Raw genomic sequence first — 19,904 nt, forward strand, 5'->3', positions numbered from 1 at the left:
TATCATGATACATTTTACGAATCTGTGGAATAAACTGGCTCAGAAGAAAAGGCAACAGATACTGCATGTTTTTGTTAAATGAACACCATTTTCCAACTGCTCAAGCAGATTACATCAAGCAGTGTTACATGTTCTTTACAAAGGGAAAATAAACCTGACCTCAAGTAACTGATAACAATATAGTGCTGTACTACATAATTGTACTTATCTTTTGTTTGAGAGAGAGAGAGAGAGAGAGAGAGAGAGAGAGAGAGAGAGAGAGAGAGAGAGAGAGAGAGAGAGAGAGAGAGAGAGAGAGAGAGAGTGTTAAGTACTTTCATACTTAATATACAATTACAGTTTGTGCTTTGCAATAATAATAATGTTTATAATTTAGTTTATTGATGCACATATGAATAAAAACCTGCTGATTGGAAATAAGCCAACGTGTCTGGCTAAATACCATTCTAAAACATCCACTGTAAACAATTTTTAATGATTAACTTGCAAGATTCCGATGCACCAAGCTGCCAAGTAAAGAAATTTAGCTTTGCATGTTATCTAGGAGGATGTACTGCAGACAGGCTGTAACCCTGATTGTCAACCATACAGTATTTCAGCGAATAGATCGCTTCCTCTTTCTATTCATTAGCTATCTAATTGCATATTTAAATGGTAATGTCAAGACAATGGAGACAGTTAAGTCAGATGCAGAGGAAGAAGTGCAGGATAAGGTACTAATTGAGGGCAGCGTGCATAGTCTATATGCATCCTCTTCTAGGATAGTATAAAAAAAAATTTTATGCTCAAACTTTGTTTTAGAGGCTTTGACATAAAGTACCTCCTTAGAACTTCTATGTACTAATTGCTGCCCACACTTTTTGGTAGAGTTATAAGTATCTGGTTTGTGTAAAGTTGATATGGGCAGGAACTTTACATTGTTTCTTCACTCATGAACCTTGCTGATTTTGCTTAAATTTTCCTTGTTTTGGATTCTGCACTTGCATGTATTAAACAAGGATCCATGAACAGGTGAAATTTGAAAGGAGAATTTAAAAGGACACTATATTTCAAAGAATACAGAAACATCTGATGGTACCACAACTGCAATTAACAATAAATCCTTGTATGCCAGAAAAACTATTAAAAAAGTAGGTCAAGCTAGATTAATTTTCAGCGGCTGTTAAGCATTTTATAACACTAATATTTATCATTCATTTGAAATCCTTGACCCCCATGAATATTTTTAACTTGACATTTTTACTTGCATTTGTAAATATACAATACACTTGAAGAGATTTCAACCTTAACTTTTGACTCATTTTGAATGTCTTCTCTTACTACTTTTGGCTGTACAAAATGTAAGAAAGGTGTGCGTCTGTCTGCATCCAAGAGATAAGTTTGACTAACATAACAAGATGTGCAGTATCCAGCACAAAGTTCCAAAAAATGGGAATAAGGTCTACGTGAAAAAATATTGCTTACAACTAAAATGTTGTAAATAAAATTCTTTGTTTTTGTTTCAAGAACCATCGTTACTAACCATTACCTGTGGAGGGGTATGTGAAGGAAGTGCAAATATGGATTAAAGACAGTAGTTCAGCAATAAATTCAACACTGAAGTATAGCATAGTAGTGCCACAGCATACCATAATCTTTAATTCAATTAAGCAACTTAATGTGGTTGCTAAAATTCTTTTTACCAAATGAAACATCATGGATGGTCAACTCTTTTGATGCAGCATATTACATATATAAATAAAATGTTTTTTTAGATAGTGTGAGCACACTAATTTTGATTGTTAAGTCTGGCCAAAAATAGATGAAAAAACACTGTATTCTTATTAAAACAAGATAGTACACATACCTAATTAACTGGTACTAACAAATGTGAAGACAGGCAAATACCAATAGCAGTAAGTAACAAACTTCAACTACAAATGAAGGTGATGCTGACACTTCTTCCATTCAAGATTAGTTTCTTATAACAAATATAGTTTATTCCAACAGATTTTGCAAGATCATGCTGTGAGACTAAACCACTTGTCTGGATGCTTCCACAAAACAAATATACAAAACAGAAAATGTAAAAACCTCTCATCTGGGAACAAGAACGTACCATTTGTACATTTAGTATATGTATATATATATATGGCAAAGGGACAGAAGAGTACATTGCAGTAGAGGACAGGACTGTGATCTCCAGTGCAATCAGCTCCCTAAATACAAACTATCATGGGAGTTCGAAAGCTTCCTTACCTTACATGGCAAAAAATGATCAGGGTTTTCTTGTACCTTGCAAGGTATAGCCTGTTCATGGGAAGAGATGTAATTACTGTATTACAGTTTCGTACCAGCAACTAAAGTTGCATTCAACACAAAGCAAATTTTCACAACAGCATAATTTTTCAACCAAGTACGAACACTTCCCAGCCTGCTGAGCTTGCTCTGTGACATTCGGTATTTAAAAATAGACTATGAGACTACACACAACTTATTTACAAGTTACCTTAATATCTACAACTAGAAACTTATAGGCCAAGGAACTAGCTTCTCAAAAGTCTGTATATTTGAAATAAAATTGTTTTCCATAATGACTGATAACACGAAGAAAATGCTGAGGGTAAGGAATAATTACCTTTGCACAAAATAATTGGATGCTGCATACAACCCTCTTCCTCTCTGGTACTAGAACAACTTAATTAACCTTGCAAATTACAATGAACAATCACTTGAATTGTGCATATCCTCTTTGCATCTAAAATAATACAGTGTGGGCATTTTTACACAAGCCTACTTTTAAAATGAATTCACATGGTACTACATGAACTTTTCACTGAAATTAAAAAAAAAAAAAAAAAAACAATTTCAAATTAAAACACAACAAATATACAATTCATACAAAAATATGGGAAACAATATACATTTGTGCAAATTTCAAATTCAAATGAATAAAATTCCTACGGCAATACTTACAAATTGACAAATTTATGCATTGTGGTCACTTCAACCAAGTGATGAATTACATGACAGACACCCACCAGCTTCAAAGCAAAAATAAGTCTTCTGCCAAAGTGCTTTCATGTATTTTGAATGAACAGGGTGTGCCTCAGCAGGACTCAATGGTTGTTTTTATCCCCTTTTAAATGAACATGCTATGGGCATGCACACCTTGGCAAGATCTATGGAGAAGGTAGTTTGACTGGGTCATCCAGTCCCCCTGATATAATGGAAAATCATGATAAAATGTCCGACAGACATAACGTTGAAAAACTGAGGATCATAGAGCAGCAATGAATGCACTTAGGAAGAAGTCGTGTCCCTCTACCCTGAATTCGGTATTTATCTTGAAAAGTACACAGAAAATTTTTTCATTTTCACATAGAAAAAATTAAATGTATAAAATCAAACACATAGCATGATAACTGCAATAATGGCAATATATTACATACAAGTCTTAGTTCCATAGCTTTTTTTTCACTACAAGAAACACATGCATTATACTAAATGAGAACTGAAATGTTCTCTTGTGATGCTGGCCACCTATCCTGGATAGTTTCAAATTTTATCCTATGTAGGCGAGCGCAAATATCACTTAGATCACTTAACTATATTGTCTCCAAATTTGGTGTTATTAACGTTCACTTGCTGTACCTTGCTTGAGTGCATCTTGAGGATAATTGTGTTGCAATTCAAGCACAAGTTCTACATCACAAGTTTTCTGTGTTCTCTTCTGACTTCCAGGATATAATTTCATGATGTCATGATTGCCACACCTCGTAAAAGACTCCAAAGTAGCACAAGAACAGAAAAAAATGTGACACACGGCAGATGTCTCTGTCTCGGGTAGTACAGTACGTACTGACTTACACAAGGGTAACCATGAGACAATACTAAACTACTGTACTTTTTTATCTTATACAGGAGGGTACAAGACCAACATAAATGTGGTTTTGAATTCCAATACTTCTTATTTTGATGCTCTAGAACATTTTGAAGAAATCTCTACCCTAATATATCTACATTACTTTCATCGTACTTGTTAACCTCCTCTCTTGCAGCCAAGACAATTGGGTTGTGATAATGATACGCAGGAAATGGGGAGACATAACTATTAATCAGTAATTTCTTATTATGGGCAGTGATTTCTTTTGAACTATTTACCTTGTCAGCAGTAAGGGCATTCACTGGATCAAGCTGGTTTCGATTCATGGGATTTTCGAGGGATATATCTCTGAGGCCTACAGCATTCATCGCTACCTGCCCGTTGGCGGGGTTCCTAACGCCCATTATATTGGCTGCGAGCAATTCAGTGCCGTGGTTTCGGGAAGCTAGAGAGTTAACAGTTGCCAAGTATCCAGTAGCCTGGGCTCTTAGGTCATTTGCTTGGGAGCGGGCATTTAAGGAGGCATGAGGGAGTAAATGATTAGTCTGAGTTCTGGCTGCCATTGAATTAACAGGCTCACCTGCTTGTGATCTAACAGCCACAGAGGTAGGTACATGGTCATTTGCTAGTGATCTATCAACCATACTGTTAGCTCCAATATGATCATTTGCTTGACTCCTTACAGGCAAGGTGCTTCCAACAATTTGGTCACCTACCTGAGTATTAACACCAATGGAACTGTTGGTTACCTGCTTTCCAGATCGAGCAGGGCGTCGGTCATCCATTTCACCATGAACCCCTAAATCATCCGATTCATTTTTGATCCCGGGACGTGGCTCCTCTTTGACGTAATAAGGAGAGGATTTATTGTACTCTGGAGAACTCCTGTTTAAAGAACCTCCGTCACTGAAATGACCGGACACGCATTCAGCCACTTGTGCGCTGGACAAATAGCCGCCATCACCTGTCGGCCCGGCATGAACACCCATGTGCTTCTTTAAATGAACATTCTGGGTAAATCTCTTCTGACAAATGCTACACTGGTAAGGCCTGTCTCCAGAGTGTACAGACATGTGTGTTTTCAAGTTACCATTACGAGTAAAATCTTTACTGCAGACATTACACCTGTAGAGTTTAATTTCTGATGGCAACAAAACAGAATCATGTGCAATATATACCTCGGGAACATCATTTGTGTTCCCGGTATCATTGGAGTTTTTTTTCTTTAATGCGTGAACAACCATGTGGGACTTCAAGTTAGCTTTCTGAGTAAAGGATACTCCACAAACTGCACACTTAAAAGGTCTAATCCCTGAATGAATTCTGAGATGCCGATCCAAATTCCCTCTCTGGGTGAACTCCTTATCACAAACACTGCATTTGAACTGTTTTAGACCTGAATGAACTGCCAAGTGTGTCTGAAGGTGAACCTTCTGGGTAAAACCTTTGCCACACTGAGTACAGCCAAACGGTTTCTCGCCCGTGTGCACCATCATGTGAGTCTTGAGGTGTCCTTTTTGTATGAATGCTTTCCCACACTGGGTACACACAAAAGGTTTCTCTCTACAGTGCACTGACACGTGAGTGTCCAAATGGATCTTCTGAGTGAATTCTTTCTTACACACAATACACGTAAAAGGGTTCTCAATGGCATGGACCAACGCATGCACAGTCAAAAGATCCTTCAACGGAAACTCCTCTCCACAGAGCGCACAGGAATGAATTTTCTGATCAATGTGTAAACCCATGTGAGTCTTCAAGTGAACTTTCTGAATGAAGCCTTTACCACATATTTCGCAAGCAAATGGTTTCTCTCCGGAATGCTGCATTAGATGCGTCTTCAAATGAACCTTTTGGGTGAATCCACGATGACACTCGGGGCAGTTGAAGGGTTTGTCTTCGCTAGAGGTTGAGGCGTGGGCATGAATTGAGGTGGTCGGTATACCTGGAATAACTGTTGAAATTCCACTTAAGTCAGCATGGAACATCATATCAGCTTAGTCACTTTGATGAAAAACCTCTACATATCTACCAAAGTGGCATACAATGTATGCAACTACTAACATATTGTTTAAATGATAGACTTTTGCATATGTCTGACATTTTGCAAGTGTAAGGAAAACACACAATAATTTCATGCATAGCAAAATTCTGAAAAAATGTAAACACCTGACAGGTCCTGCTATATAAGCTTAAAGCAAACTGCACACTCATATCCCTGTCCTTGCCTACAACTAACAGTAATAGCCCTAACACGACAATGTAATTATTTTCTTACAAAATTACACAGATCTCACCACTGCGTGAAAAGTTCTGACAGATTATACATTCAATCAGTTCCTTTTTAAAATTGTAAGTCAAAAGATAAATGGCTATAAAGACTTTATGAAATGCACACGCACACAGTATACATACACAAATAAGTGTTACAATATCATTACCCTTAAACTTAATAGTTTCATTTGAAATGCAAAAAATGTAGCAAAATAATTGCTATAGATATCTATTACTTATTAGTATTTACAAATGACACAGTTCACTGCAAATTCCTGAGGAAGTGAGAGCTACGAAAATGCTGTAGTATCTCTTTGTCTTAAAAATGAAACACTTCAAGAAGAAAATCTATGAAGAGTTACGGCAAGCAACTCCTTACAAGTCGTCATCTTGGTACTAAGATGTCTTTGCTTGATAGCTGAACAGTTTTCTCCTTACATCGTTCTTGTGAGCTAAAAAAGTGCAACAGTAGCTGCATTTAAATGCCATTTATCTGCAAAATAAAAAATAAAAAAAATGAAAAACCAGTAAACAAGGTCTTGACACAGTAAATTACAATATTTTGGACAAAAGAATTTCAGGGTAAATTTCACAATTACATAGGACATAAACAGCAGTTTTTTTTTTTTCATGACAGAACATGAGGATCTTTTTCAAAGCAAAGTTTGGTGGAAAGCTGTCTCAAGGCCAGATCCTGAGAGGACACCTGTGAGATTCTGTTTTAGAAGAATCAGATCCCTTTTAAAATTCCTGGGATAGGACTAGACACAACTGAATGGAAGAACCAGCTCCCTCTTTTAAAATCTAGGAGAGACCTCAAAGTATAAGATATGGAAAGTGGTGGCTAATAACGATGCGCTCACTTCCATTCTAATTTCTTGGAGGCTGCTGAGCAGCCACTAATAAAAGCCTATACATAGTGTTGGTTCCTAAATGCACCCACAAGGGTGACTTGTGGAGAGAGAGAGAGAGAGAGAGAGAGAGAGAGAGAGAGAGAGAGAGAGAGAGAGAGAGAGAGAGAGAGAGAGAGGATCACAACCACACCCTTGAAAATTAATCCCCAGTTGCTTCACTTCAAACTGTCATAGTTTTCAGTCAACAAATATGTCTGTCTATTACAATAAATAATCTGTATATTTTAACTGAGATTCTAATAACTCAAACAAATGTAATTTCCTCAGACTCCAGTGACGTCTTCAACAGATAACAAATTAATCATAAATATTTTGACAAGTAGAACTACAACGATGCCTAGAAGGTGCTGGGAAGTAGTTTAACTTTACCACCCAAAAGAGTGGGGTCCTTCCAAAACAATTATTACTAAAGTAGTTATAAGCATAGAATCTTAAAATGTTCACCTCTTTTCCTTACATTTTTTGTGTGCAATAGTTCCTCGTTGGACGAGTGGCTTATGTGCTCGCCTACTGATTTGGTAGTACGAAGTTCGATTTTACGCTCTGCCAACGTGGAATCAGAGGAATTTATTTCTGGTGATTATAAATTCATATCTAATCCTTTGGGCCAGCCCTAGGAGAGATGTTAATCAACTCAGTGGTCTGGTTAAAAATATATACGTAACTTTTGAGTGCAATAACATTCACAAATTGCAAAAAAATATATGCAAAAAGAAAGAAGTTTTGTTGTAATTTTTCAAAGAGCAAACTGAATTTATAAATCTGATATTGTACTTCTTTTCAAATACTGATCTACTGAAATGGGGAGACATCTGCTCTCAGCAAACTTTAACATGTACACGCAGTCACCGGTTATCACCGATCCGGTTTTATGGTGCTGTAAAATTGGCGATTTATGGCACCGTAACAGGCCGAGTTCCGGTTATCAATGCCCATGAGGCACCAATAATAGTTATGGTGCCATGGCATCCCTAAGAGAGGCACCATAACCCACCAAGTTTCGGTTAATGGCGTTTTTCGCTTATCGACAGCCCCCGGGGAACGGAGCCCGCTCCGATAATCGGGGACGGCCTACACTGTACAGTATGTTTTTGTTTTAATTTTTAAACAATTTTAATTTTCAAATGCACTCAATACTTCAGAATAAAACTAAAACCTTCATTAGTATGCAGTGGACGAAAATAAATTTATGGTTTGTTTGTATGGTGTTTTTACGTTGCATGGAACCAGCGGTTATTCAGCAACGGAACCAACTACTTTATGTATCTTCCGAACCACGTCGAGAGTGAACTTAAATCACCAGAAATACACATCTCTCACTCAATGGAATGCCCAAGAATCGAACTCACGACCACCAAGGTACGACGCCAGCACCATACCAACCACGCCACTGAGGCGCTAATAAATTTATGGTGAGCAACAGAAAATGACTGCAAAACCTACATTATGTGGTAGACCAAATCAGACGTGAGTTTTACGAACCAAGAATCTCCAAGAGTTAACAATCGAATAATAAATGTCTAATTGTAAATATTTTATTTTCATTAAGCCTCACAGATGATTCGTTAATGTTCGGAAATCGGAGTAGTGCAAATGAATTCTGTCTAAATATTCTTATTGAAAAATAATGATAGAAATTATAGTGTAAACATGAAACAGACTACAGTCGACCACCACCTATTTGTGGTTCTGGATAAGCGGGTTTTCTTAAGAACATATATACACATTATTAGCAGAAAATTTTTGGAATTGTTCACTGAAAAATAGTTCTCACTAACTACTGTATTTTTATATAATTTTGGTGATTAAATGCATTTGTTGTGATAGAACTGTGTTTGAATCAAAACAGGAAGTCATAAGCATTTTTGGAAGGGTTCCATGTACTATTTTACTTTCTACTGAGTGAATTTCCCTAAAATCTAATTGTCTAATTTTTATTATATGAAAGCAACTTTTTATGAAAAACCTTCTTCTATAAAGACAATATGAGGCTTGATATTTGTATCCAGTGCATAAAATGGATAGCAATGACTATAGTACTTAGTTAAAAAAATAACCTGATACAACTTTGAATTAAATTCTGTAAATTTCTGTTTTAACTATCTAAAACCTCGTTTTCACTTAATGCTTCCATTAGAACTGTCTAACATTTTTCTGTTCATCAACATCGTACTTAGATTAGAAAGGTCTAACATTTCTTTATTTCCATTTGTGAAATGACCAACATCTAAGTTTTCTACATTTGCACTTACCATCTGGTAGTACAACCCCATCCGTGTAACTGAAATCCTTCAAGGGAACTTCACTTAAGAACCTAGGAAGTTTTCTTTGGTTCAAGTTTCTTATTACATGACATTTACTGGCTCATGCAAAATGTTTTCCCATGAATATGAAATTTACTAAGCCTTAAAACATTAATCCGTAAACATGTTATTGTTATAATACAATTAAGTTTGTTCATACTTACCTGGCAGATATATATATAGCTGTATTCTCCGAAGTCCGACAGAATTTCAAAACTCGCGGCACACGCAGTGGGCGGCCAGGTGGTAGTACCCATTCCCGCCGCTGGGAGGTGGATATCAGGAACCATTCCCATTTTCTATTCATATTTTATCAGTGCCACTGTCTCCTGAGGGGAGGTGGGTGGGCACTTAATTATATATATCTGCCAGGTAAGTATGAACAAACTTAATTGTATTATAACAATAACATTTTGTTCATGAAACTTACTTGGCAGATATATATATAGCTGAATCCCACCTTCGGATGGTGGGAAGAGACAGAATAGGATTTGTAGGAAACTTAAATTAAGTAGATGATATACACCTTGGTTCCTCACCTGTTAGCAAAGTAGACTCTGTGATTACTGTCACCTCAGCCTGCTTGTGCTTAATCAGAGTTGCCAGCCAGGTGGAGACCTGTAGTGCTGGTGCGCTCTGGATGCTCTGTCAACGGGGACGTGACCTCAATGTGACAAGAGCATAGAGCCATACAAATGAGGGCAACGAAGCAACTGACCACCACCTGACCAACTATCCAAGACCCCCTGAACACTAAGCTAAGAGATGGGAGGTCTTCACCAAAGCCTCACCACAACCAAAAACACAACAACTAAAACCTAACCTAAACCTAACTAAGGGATAGGGAGAGAGCTACCTTCAGCCCCCAAGACTGTGTCTGCAGAAACGTATGGCCCAAGAGAACAACAGTCCTCATATATCGTTCTCACATCTCTCAAGTAGTGTGAGGCGAATACTGAATTGCTCCTCCAAAAGGTGGCGTCAAGGATGTCCTTGATCGACATGTTCCTTTGGAAGGCAAGCGAGGTTGCGACAGCTCTGACCTCGTGAGCTTTCACTCGCAAGAGGCTCAAATCGATCTGTGTGGAAGACAAATGAGCCTCTTTAATGACGTCCCTCAGAAAGAACGCCAAAGCGTTCTTGGATAATTGGTGGATATCGGGTCGTTTAACCGAAACACCAGAGATTATCTGAGGGACCTCGTACTTCTTTAGTCTTGTGGACATAAAACTTTAGAGCCCTGACAGGGCACAGGACTCTCTCAGGTTCTTGGCCCACAAGGCTTGTCATACCCTTGATTTCAAAGCTCCTTGGCCAAGGGTTCGACGGGTTTTCATTCTTTGCTAAGAAAGTGGGACTCAAAGAGCAGACAGCATTGTCCCCTTTGAAGCCCACTCTCTTACAAATGGCCTGAATTTCGCTAACTCTCTTCGCCGTCGCCAGAGCAGTTAGGAAAAGAGCCTTCTTAGTCAAGTTCCTAAGAGACGCTTCATGTAGAGGTTCGAAAGGACTCGACATTAAAGTCTAAGGACTAAGTCCAAGTTCCAAGAAGGAGGCCTCGCCTGAGGTATCTTGGATGTCTCAAATGATCTCAGGAGATCGTGAAGATCCCTGTTATCAGACAGGTCTAGTCCTCTGTGTCGGAAGACTGCCGACAGCATACTCTTATATCCCTTGATGGTCGGGACAGCCAGCTTCTGTACATTTCTTAAAAATATGACAATTTGTCCAAAATTGCATTTTTCCTAACTATACAAACCTGAGGTCCTTTTACAATAGGAAGGTACTAGCGGCAGCTGGATAGGTCGTAAGCTTTCGAACAAGGGGTTCGGTAGTTAACTGCTTGTCCGACAGGCGCGCGCGCGCGACTGGGAGGTAAACAAATCACTTTTGCTTTTGGCCCAAGCAAAAACTGCAGAGTGAGGGGTGGCATGAGGTGGGACTATGTGTAAAAGGACCTCAGGTTTGTATAGTTAGGAAAAATGCAATTTTGGACAAATTGTCATTTGTTCCGACACGGCATACAAACCTTCGGTCCTTTTACAATAGGAAGACTCACTTCTTGGTGGGAGGAATCTGAGTCTTTTGTGAACAGACTGGTGTTCGCCCAACCTTGGAATGCCTCCCTGGTCGTAAGAGCGAGGGAGGGATCCAAGCCTCTGTCCGATTGATCGGGGTGTGCACCGCAGGATCAATGGTCAGACCTCTGGACCAAGTACTAAGAGAGAGGCAAGCGTATCTCTTCGTACCAGCAAACAAGAACAAGTTCCTATTTGCAAGAGGCAACATAAAGTTATGGTTTGTCTCTTGTTGGCATCCACTTCCCCCCCCTTGTAGGGAGGAAGTGGTGGATATTCGCTCCCATCCCTAGTGAAAGGGATAGGATGGGGCTCTGTCGAGTAGCTCACCGGCATCTCGTCCTTATCCAGCAAGGTGATGACCGTATCCCTCTACCCACAGGTAGAGGGGGGGGAAAAGATAGGAAGAGAAGCCAGTCACTCTCTCATTCACTTATCTATTCTTTACAGTCACACCAGGACTCGATGCTGTTCAGCCTGCTAGGGTCTGGGTTAGCTACACAACGTGTTGAGCAGCCACCAAGGGTCCTAAGGAAAACGATCCAAGGACCTGTGGGCAATATCCAAAAGGTAGAAGGAGGTGCCAGTGGTCTGGTTGTACCAGACCCCTGCCTTCAGTACCTGCGCCACGGAGAAGTTCTTGTGTAACTCGAGGGAGTGTACTTCTAGGTCATCTTGGTGCTGACGAAGAGTCTTCAACACTCAGCCTGGGATGTCGAGTTTCTTCAGAAAGCGCGGTCGCGCTTTCACAGGACAAAGCAGCATCTCCTTCGCATCGAAGGCGGTGAAGTCCATTAGGGAGGGGATTGTGAAGGACTCTAAACCGATCGTCAGGAACCGAAGGGTTCAGAGTCTTCGCTACGAATTCGGTACGAAATCGAGCGTCACGAATCCCCATCCCCTGGATGCTTGACTTCGCAGGAAAAGTCATGCAATTACCTCAGAGGAAAAGAAGGGAATGGTCGTATGACCTATCCCTCTTCTCGACTTCGGTGATGTCCTGTACCCATACTGGTCTATCCGTCTGCAGCGAAGTTGTTCTTCTCGGTAGTGGATAGGACACCGACACTCAATGGTGGGTGTCGATGGTATGGGTACTGTGACAAGCCGTTAGGACGAAGAAAAGACTGTTATGGAACAACCGAACTAAGTCCACAGCGAAGTTCGTAAACAGACTTGGGGCGCTCTGACAGCTGCCGACTGACTGCGTTCGGTAGGAGGCAAGTTGTCCAAGCACCCGAGCAAGTCACGTGACCTTCGCCTTAAAAGGGTTATGCCAAGAGACTAAACAAATAATTTGTTCGTCACCGATGCCAGAAGGCAAGGTGATGACTCTCTTAAGGCATGTGCCCAACAGGCGAAAGTCAATTGCCTTCTAGAGACCGAGGTCCCTGATGGCAAGATATCTCATAGTATAGTTGATTCTCGGCTAAGGAAAAAAAACACTATGTGTCGTTGAAGACGAAGGTGTACAGAAAATGCAACCTACGTCTTCACAGTTGAACCGAGAGAAGGATTCTCAAGATTCTGAACCTGTGCTACAAAGACTGAGAACGCTAACCGCTATTCATTGCTGTCCGGTGAGGATCGTAGTTGCAATAAAAGCGGAGCGCTTTTCAGTAATGAAGACAGGGAAATACTGCCTGAAGAACTGCTTCTCATGGGCTGAACATTTGGAAGTAGAGCTGTCAGGTCGGAGAGTAGGCGATGTCTTCTGACATATCTGTTAATTCGGGGCGAGCAATGAATAATTGCACACCTACGAATACGAGATATTTTGAAGACAAACTCAGATGTCTGCAAAAAATCATTCGCATTATCGCGGTGCGATGCAGCGGGTGACTAGTACAGACTTCTGTTACCGTGCGGTAAACAGAAAGATGAAAGAGTCCAAGAGATATCTCTGTTGAAAATTCTCGCAATGTCGAAGGCGATGAAATCGAGCGTCACAGCAGTAGATGGTCCTTCAATTAAATTGCGAGAATCCCCGTTAATCAGATACCTAAGTCCATGATTGTTGGGCAGAGATACGGTTCGGTAGTCAATCAAACCAGGGGAGAGAGAGACGTAACCGACCGTGCATCTCCGAGACCTAGCTGATACTGAGCCGCTATCAGGCAGTTCAATACGCAGTAGCTCTCGTGACTCGTCATCCTGAGTTGCCAGTAATCCATTATTCCACGAAGGAAATGCGTTCGGCTAGAACCATCGAGCATAAAGAATACGCTCGAGGCAATTATATTTAACCTGAAACGGATTTCGGTAAATACAAAAGCTGATTTGGTGTTGTCATGACAATACCAAGTATCTAAAATCGAAACTGATAACTGCTGGGGAGGTTGCAGGCAACCCCGAGTTGCAGTTCATTAAGATACAATTCGTCTCGGTCACAAACCGTAGAGTTAACTACGGTATGTGCCTACCCCCCGGACAATTCAACTGTTAAAAGAATCATGTCGCGAGGGTAATATACGTAGTATATTTGTAGGTTCTGTACCACGACCTCCATCCTAAATTCTTTTCCTCTCGAGGAATGAGAATAAGGATTGGAGATCGACCGCCTTCGTTCTCTAGTCAAGAGAGTGAAGGAGAAGTCTTCCCCAAAGGAAAGCTTCAATGGTGAACAGAATACCGAAGACGATAGTTCAAGCCAAACTGGAAGTTCCCGTCCGTTCTTCTCTATTCCAGGTTAATCGCCTACTGTGAGATACTCTTCTTTCAGCAGCAGTCTTCTTCCAAATGCTAGAAATTACAGGAATTCGAGCATAAGCGAGGTTCTGATTATCGTGTAACAATTATCGGGGATTCTCGCTCACTTTGGACCGTGGTCTCGCCTAAGTGTTTGGAGATCGTAAAAAAACTCGAACACTCTGAGTGCGCTAGAAATTCCGTAGAATTCTAAGCACTCTGCGAAACCCCCCACCGAATTCATCAAACGATATCGGCTGGTGATCCTCCCGATTCCCATAGAAATCGAGAAAGGGGCAGGATCCCTCCTCAACGACCGGGGCTTACGTCAGGTAGGACCCGAAGGTCCCCCCGGTAGCGCAGCCCCTAACGTGGGATCTTAGAGAAATCTCTGTAGGATCCCTCCCCTTTCCCTCGTAGCCGTAAGGAGAGAGGGAATGGGGGAGGAATTGGATACTGGCTCGCCTTCCCAGCGGAACTAGCAGTTGGAGAAGAAAAGGAGCAGCCATCGCCTTACGGCGATGGCCTCTCAGAGCCTGGGAAAACGTATCGTCAGGAGAAAACGTTTTCCCGAGGAGGGTACGAACTCATACTGTAGGTAAGGGTCTGCCGCCACTGTGAACGTCGTCTGGGTGGGGCTGATCGACACCTGACAGGAGAGAGCCGATACCGTCCTCCGACTCATTCCAGTCCTCGTCGAGGTCGAAACCTCAGGAGGACCGAAGGGGTGTATTCAAAATACGGTGTCCGAAGACACGTAGAAACGCCTCTGTCGCAGTAGAGGAGGTGAAGTAGCTTGTTCGACCGGCCAGAACTGAGAGAGCCTTCTTGTCCGGAGACGAGAGACTACCTGGTTCAACACAGTCGGCAAGCTCCGATCGCTGGCAGACCCCCACCGTCGATTTGGGTTCCCTCTCGGGCCCCCGCCCCCAAAACGACTCGAGCCGAGACGTGGCTCTGCTGGTGGGAGCGGCGATCCTTCCCCGAGGTCGTTGTGCTGACGAATCAGCGCCATAACCTCGGCAAAGTTCCTCTGGATCTCGGAAGTCACAGCATCTTGCAGAGTGGGACCGTTAAGCCCTTCGAACAAGAGCATATTCCGAGAACCTTCCTCCTAAGAAGGGGGAACAGCGACAGCCCTCTCGGTCTTCTCCATCCACTTGCGCATACGTCCTGGCCGGTCCAAGAAACCGTGCCTGGCACGTAGGGCGTCGTGGTGGGATCATGAGGGGCGCACCCCTCACGATCACTCCTCCAATACCTCGCTCCTCCCGGTGTAACCCGAGGAGGCTGAAGGTACGGGAGAGGCAGACCTGACGCTCCCTCCTCGCTCGCTGGCAGAACCAGCAGGCTTGGAGGGCTGCAGCGATCGTCAACCCAGCGGTGGCGATCGAGCTGCAGGCCTGGTCGAACCGTCTCGCTGTGGAGAACGGCTGGACTGAGCACAGCGGCCCATGATCTCGAGTGTCAGAAGAAGCTGGTGCTGGTTGCCATACCCGATCGCTCTCTGTGAGAGCGACGGTCAGGCGACCTGCAGGCTCCACTGTCACAGTGAGACCGGTGCTTGTCCTCACGGCACGTTCACGTGCGCTGGTTCCAGCCGGGTGAAGATGGCACCGGAGGCGAACGGGAGGAGGACCTTGTCTTCCCATCCTCAGCCCGTGGCCGGTCGTGGACCGTCACGTCCCCGGGTAGCCAGCTGGTCGCCGCGAGAGCGAGAGCTGGTCTGGTGAGAGTCGCAGTGACGGCTGTCACCAGTCTTCCGCCCCCGTGCCGTGAACCTGACGCTGAGCGGACTCAGAGGTCGGTTCCTGGCTGCACGGTCGCTGGTAGGCGACCGTACACTCGGTACCTCCCGCGAACGAGAGGCCGAGACGGACCCTGTTGCAGTAGCAGAACCACTGACACCAGGCGAGGAAGTACCGGTGTTAGCCGGTACCCCTCTGGTCCCCGTAGTCTTCTTCCTTGCGGAGAAGAGACGGGCCACACTCCCGAAGGAGCAGGAGGACCAGCGGAAGGAACCCTCCAGTCCCACCGAGGTGAGACGGGGAGGTCCCGAGAAGCTCCCAAGGGAGACTTCTTAGGAGGAGGAGGCAACCTTCTTCTTCCTCGGCTGTGAAGCCTTAGAAGTCGAAGGGGAAGAGGCGGCAGCCGACGACGATGAAGAAGATGAAGACGACGACGACGACACCTTCCTCCTCTTCTTCGTCAGCTTCCTCAGGACAGACGTAAGATCTGCTATCCAGGGCGGAGCCGGGCTGCTGTAGCCGAAGCCACAGGGCGACCGGCGCACCTGTACAGACAGACCAAAGTCTGGGGTAGTAACCCCCACGAACAGGGACGACGTCAGCAGGTATGGGCATCTCAGGAACAGGCAGGCACAGCCAGCACAGCATCAGAGGGACAGCCAGCGCAAGCAACGGCAGGGACAGCCAGCGCAGCAACTGCAGGGACAGCCAGCGCAGCAAACTGCATGGACAGTCAGCCCAGAATCGGCAGGTACGGCAGGCAGCACCAACCGGAAACACAGGAAGTGGAGCAGCAGCCAGCAACATCCTGGTACCGGCAGCAGGTCCAGGGCGAGCTCTAGGGCAGCGGTAACGTGTGGATCGCGGCAAGCGCTGGGCAACCACGACAGCGCGGCAACCACGAGCGCGGCGGCACGCCGCCCTCGGATAATCGGTACGGCGAACGGCCACTTCACAGCGGCTGTAGGCAAGACTGTTACCAACGTGAGGCGAGTACACCAGGTGAGGAGGGACGTCGTCACCTGGAGCGTGGTCACCACTCCATGGGTGACCGCAGTAGGCCCAGACATAGAACCGCAGCCCCTGGACACTAGCACGCCCTGCAAATGGAAGGACGCCATACCTCACCAAGGTCCACCCTCGTGCAGTAGCACCTGCGGAAATAACAGTATAGCGATTAGTGGGGGGGAAGTCCCCTCGCGCGGGGGGGTGAGCCCTCTCCGAACGAGTGAAGACCCGAATACAATTGTACATCGGGCACCGAGCGCCCTCCCCCGCGCTCGACGGGTCGGGCGAGGAGAAGAACGCAGATAACCTCCCCCCCAAGGGGAAGGGCCAATCTGTGGGAGCTGAGCGGGGGGGGGGGGGGGGGGGGGTGGTCTCGTTCCCCACCCCCCGCACGCACCCATGTACCCAACAATAATAATAAGAGCCCGAGAGCAATCGTGCCCTCGGCCCGAATGCAAGGGCATAAGGATCAATTCCCTGACTGAGCGGAACTTGAACCAAATAATATTGATGCAATCAATAATAAAAGGAATAAATGAAAAAGAATCTTGCATTACGATTCACTTCACAATGAATAAGGGCTCGGATCGAGCGCATTTGCGCCCTCGTACCGAGCGCAAGGGTAAAAGGATCCATTCCGATTATGATGGAACCTTGATCCATAATGAATTGATGCAATCAAAATATATATGAAAATGAAAAAGAATACTGCGCTTGCGATTTCACTTCATACAAATAAAATGGGGAAGGATCAATTCCGGGATAGCGGAAAACATTGATCCAAGTAACAATGCAATCTCAATAAATATGAAAATGAAAAAGAACTGCACTTGCGATTTCACTTCATTCAATTTTATTAAAAAGGGGAAAGGATCAATTTCGGGTAAGCTCGGAAACTGATCCAAAATGAGTATTGTACAATCAAAATAATATATATGAAAATGAAAAAGAATACTGTACTTGCGATTCCACTTCCATACAGAATAAGTTTTCGTGCCGAGCGCATTCGCTCGGCAACGAGCATACAGGTAAAAAAAAAATATAAATGAAAAGAGCACTTACTTACGATTTTCATCTACACATTTCCAACCAAAATATACGCTCAGAGCGAGCGCTCTCCCGCCCTCGGCACCGGCATCAACACAAATACGGGAAGATCATTTGTCTGGGAAAATGAATTGCCCGCACTTACGCCCTTTCAAGTCCCGGCACTCGGGAGGTAACGGTGGGGCGGGTTGGTGAAACCAAGATCCTTTAATTCACAATTGAATTCAATGGAAATAAATAGAAATTATTGTACTTACAATTCAGGTTTCACTAGATAATAGAAAAAGAAAAACACAACCATGCGGAAAGCAACGACGATGAAGCGGGCAGAGAGCGATGATACACTCCACACGCAGCAGGCGGAAAGCAAAAGTGATTTGTTACCTACCCTCCCAGTCGCGCGTAGCGACGCGCCTGTCGGACAAGCAGTTAACTACCGAACCCCTTGTTCGAAAGCTTACGACCTATCCAGCTGCCGCTAGTACCTTCCTATTGTAAAAGGACCGAGGTTTGTATGCCGTGTCGGAACAAAGCAGGAAATCGGCTATCTGGCTCACAGAGGTAGTGGAAGAGGAAATTCCCTCCTTTCTACACCATGCCCTGAAGGAAGCCCCACTTCGACTGGTAAACAGCTCTCGAGGACGTTCTCCTAGCATTGGCGATCGCCTTTGCAGCTGCTTTAGAAAAACCTCTCGCTCTGGATGCCAGCTTTTTCGATAGTCCTGAACGCAGTCAGACCCAGAGAGGAGAGGTTTCTGGTGCATATCTTTGCGAAGTGGGCGGGCTGTACCTGAGTATGATCTTTCCTCCAGGGCAATGTCCTCGGAAAGTCTATGATGAATGACATTACCTCCGTGAACCATTCTTTCGCGGGCCACATCGGGCGATCAGGGTCAACCTCGTCCCCTCCGATGCCGCGAACTTCCTTACTACTTCCCCCATGATCTTGAATGGCGGGAAGGCATACAAGTCTAGGTTCGTCCAGTCCCAGAGCAGAGCGTCTATCGCGACTGCTCCCGGATCCAGCACAGGGGAGCAATAAAGAGGCAACCTCTTTGTTCTCGACGTCGCAAATAGGTCGACTAACGGACACCCCCACAGTCTCCAGAGCTCTCGACAGACGTCCTGGTGCAACGTCCATTCCGTCGGCAGGATCTGATCTTGTCGGCTGAGAAGGTCTGCTCTGACGTTCTGGACTCCTGCGATAAATCGTCAGGATCCTTATCCGTCTCGCATCTGCCCACAGCAGAATCTCCCTCGCTAAATAAAACAGAGGACGGGAGTGTGTACCTCCCTGCTTCTTTAGGTACGCAAGGGCTGTGTGTTGTCCGAGTTGACTTGGACTACTTTCTCTGCAACCTTTTGTTGGAAGAACTGTAGCGCCAGAAAAACGCCGCTATGTTCCGCCTTTACATTGATGTGCCAGGACACCTGTTCCCCCCTCCAGGTGCCTGACACTTCCTCCCCTCCCAGTGTTGCTCCCATCCCGACACCGAGGCTCGGAAAACAACACTAGGTCTGGGCTCAGAAGTTTAGGGACAACCCCTCTCGAAACTTCCGAGGATCTAACCACCATCTTAGATGGATTCTTCACCGATTTGGTGATGAAAGGGTCGCATTCAGATCCTCTCTGACTCTCCATTCGTCTGCTAAGAAAAACTGGAGAGGTCTGAGGTGTAGTCTTCCAGGGAAAACAAACTTTTCAGCGAGGAAATGGTTCCCAGCAGACTCATCCATTCCCTCGCCGAGCAAGTTCTTCCTCCCCAGGAAGGCCGAAACTCTCTCTAAGCCTTGCAGCTGTCGTTCCTGGGACGGAAACGCTCGAAAAGGCCACTGAATCCATCTGAATCCCCAGATACACGATAGACGTGTTGGGGTGGGTTCAGATGCGACTTTTCGAGGTTGACCAGAAGTCCCACGGGACTTCGCCAAAGCCAAAGTGAAGTGAAGGTCCTTCAGACACCTTTCTTCTGACGATG

General features: G+C 44.3%; 1 protein-coding gene across 1 annotated transcript in view; it reads right to left on the reverse strand.

The window, feature by feature from the left end:
• Window positions 1-228: 228 nt before the first annotated feature.
• Window positions 229-19,904, reverse strand: part of LOC135225582 (gastrula zinc finger protein XlCGF57.1-like) — a 30,787-nt gene continuing 11,111 nt past the window's right edge. Inside the window, exon 2 of the mRNA XM_064264862.1 lies at window positions 229-6,632. Within this exon, the coding sequence (XP_064120932.1) occupies window positions 3,985-5,856 (1,872 nt within the window). The 5' untranslated portion in view covers window positions 5,857-6,632 and the 3' untranslated portion in view covers window positions 229-3,984. The remainder of the gene's footprint in view (window positions 6,633-19,904) is intronic.

The sequence above is a fragment of the Macrobrachium nipponense genome, chromosome 13, assembly GCF_015104395.2.
Source record: "Macrobrachium nipponense isolate FS-2020 chromosome 13, ASM1510439v2, whole genome shotgun sequence".
Classification (NCBI taxonomy): Eukaryota; Metazoa; Arthropoda; class Malacostraca; order Decapoda; family Palaemonidae; genus Macrobrachium; species Macrobrachium nipponense.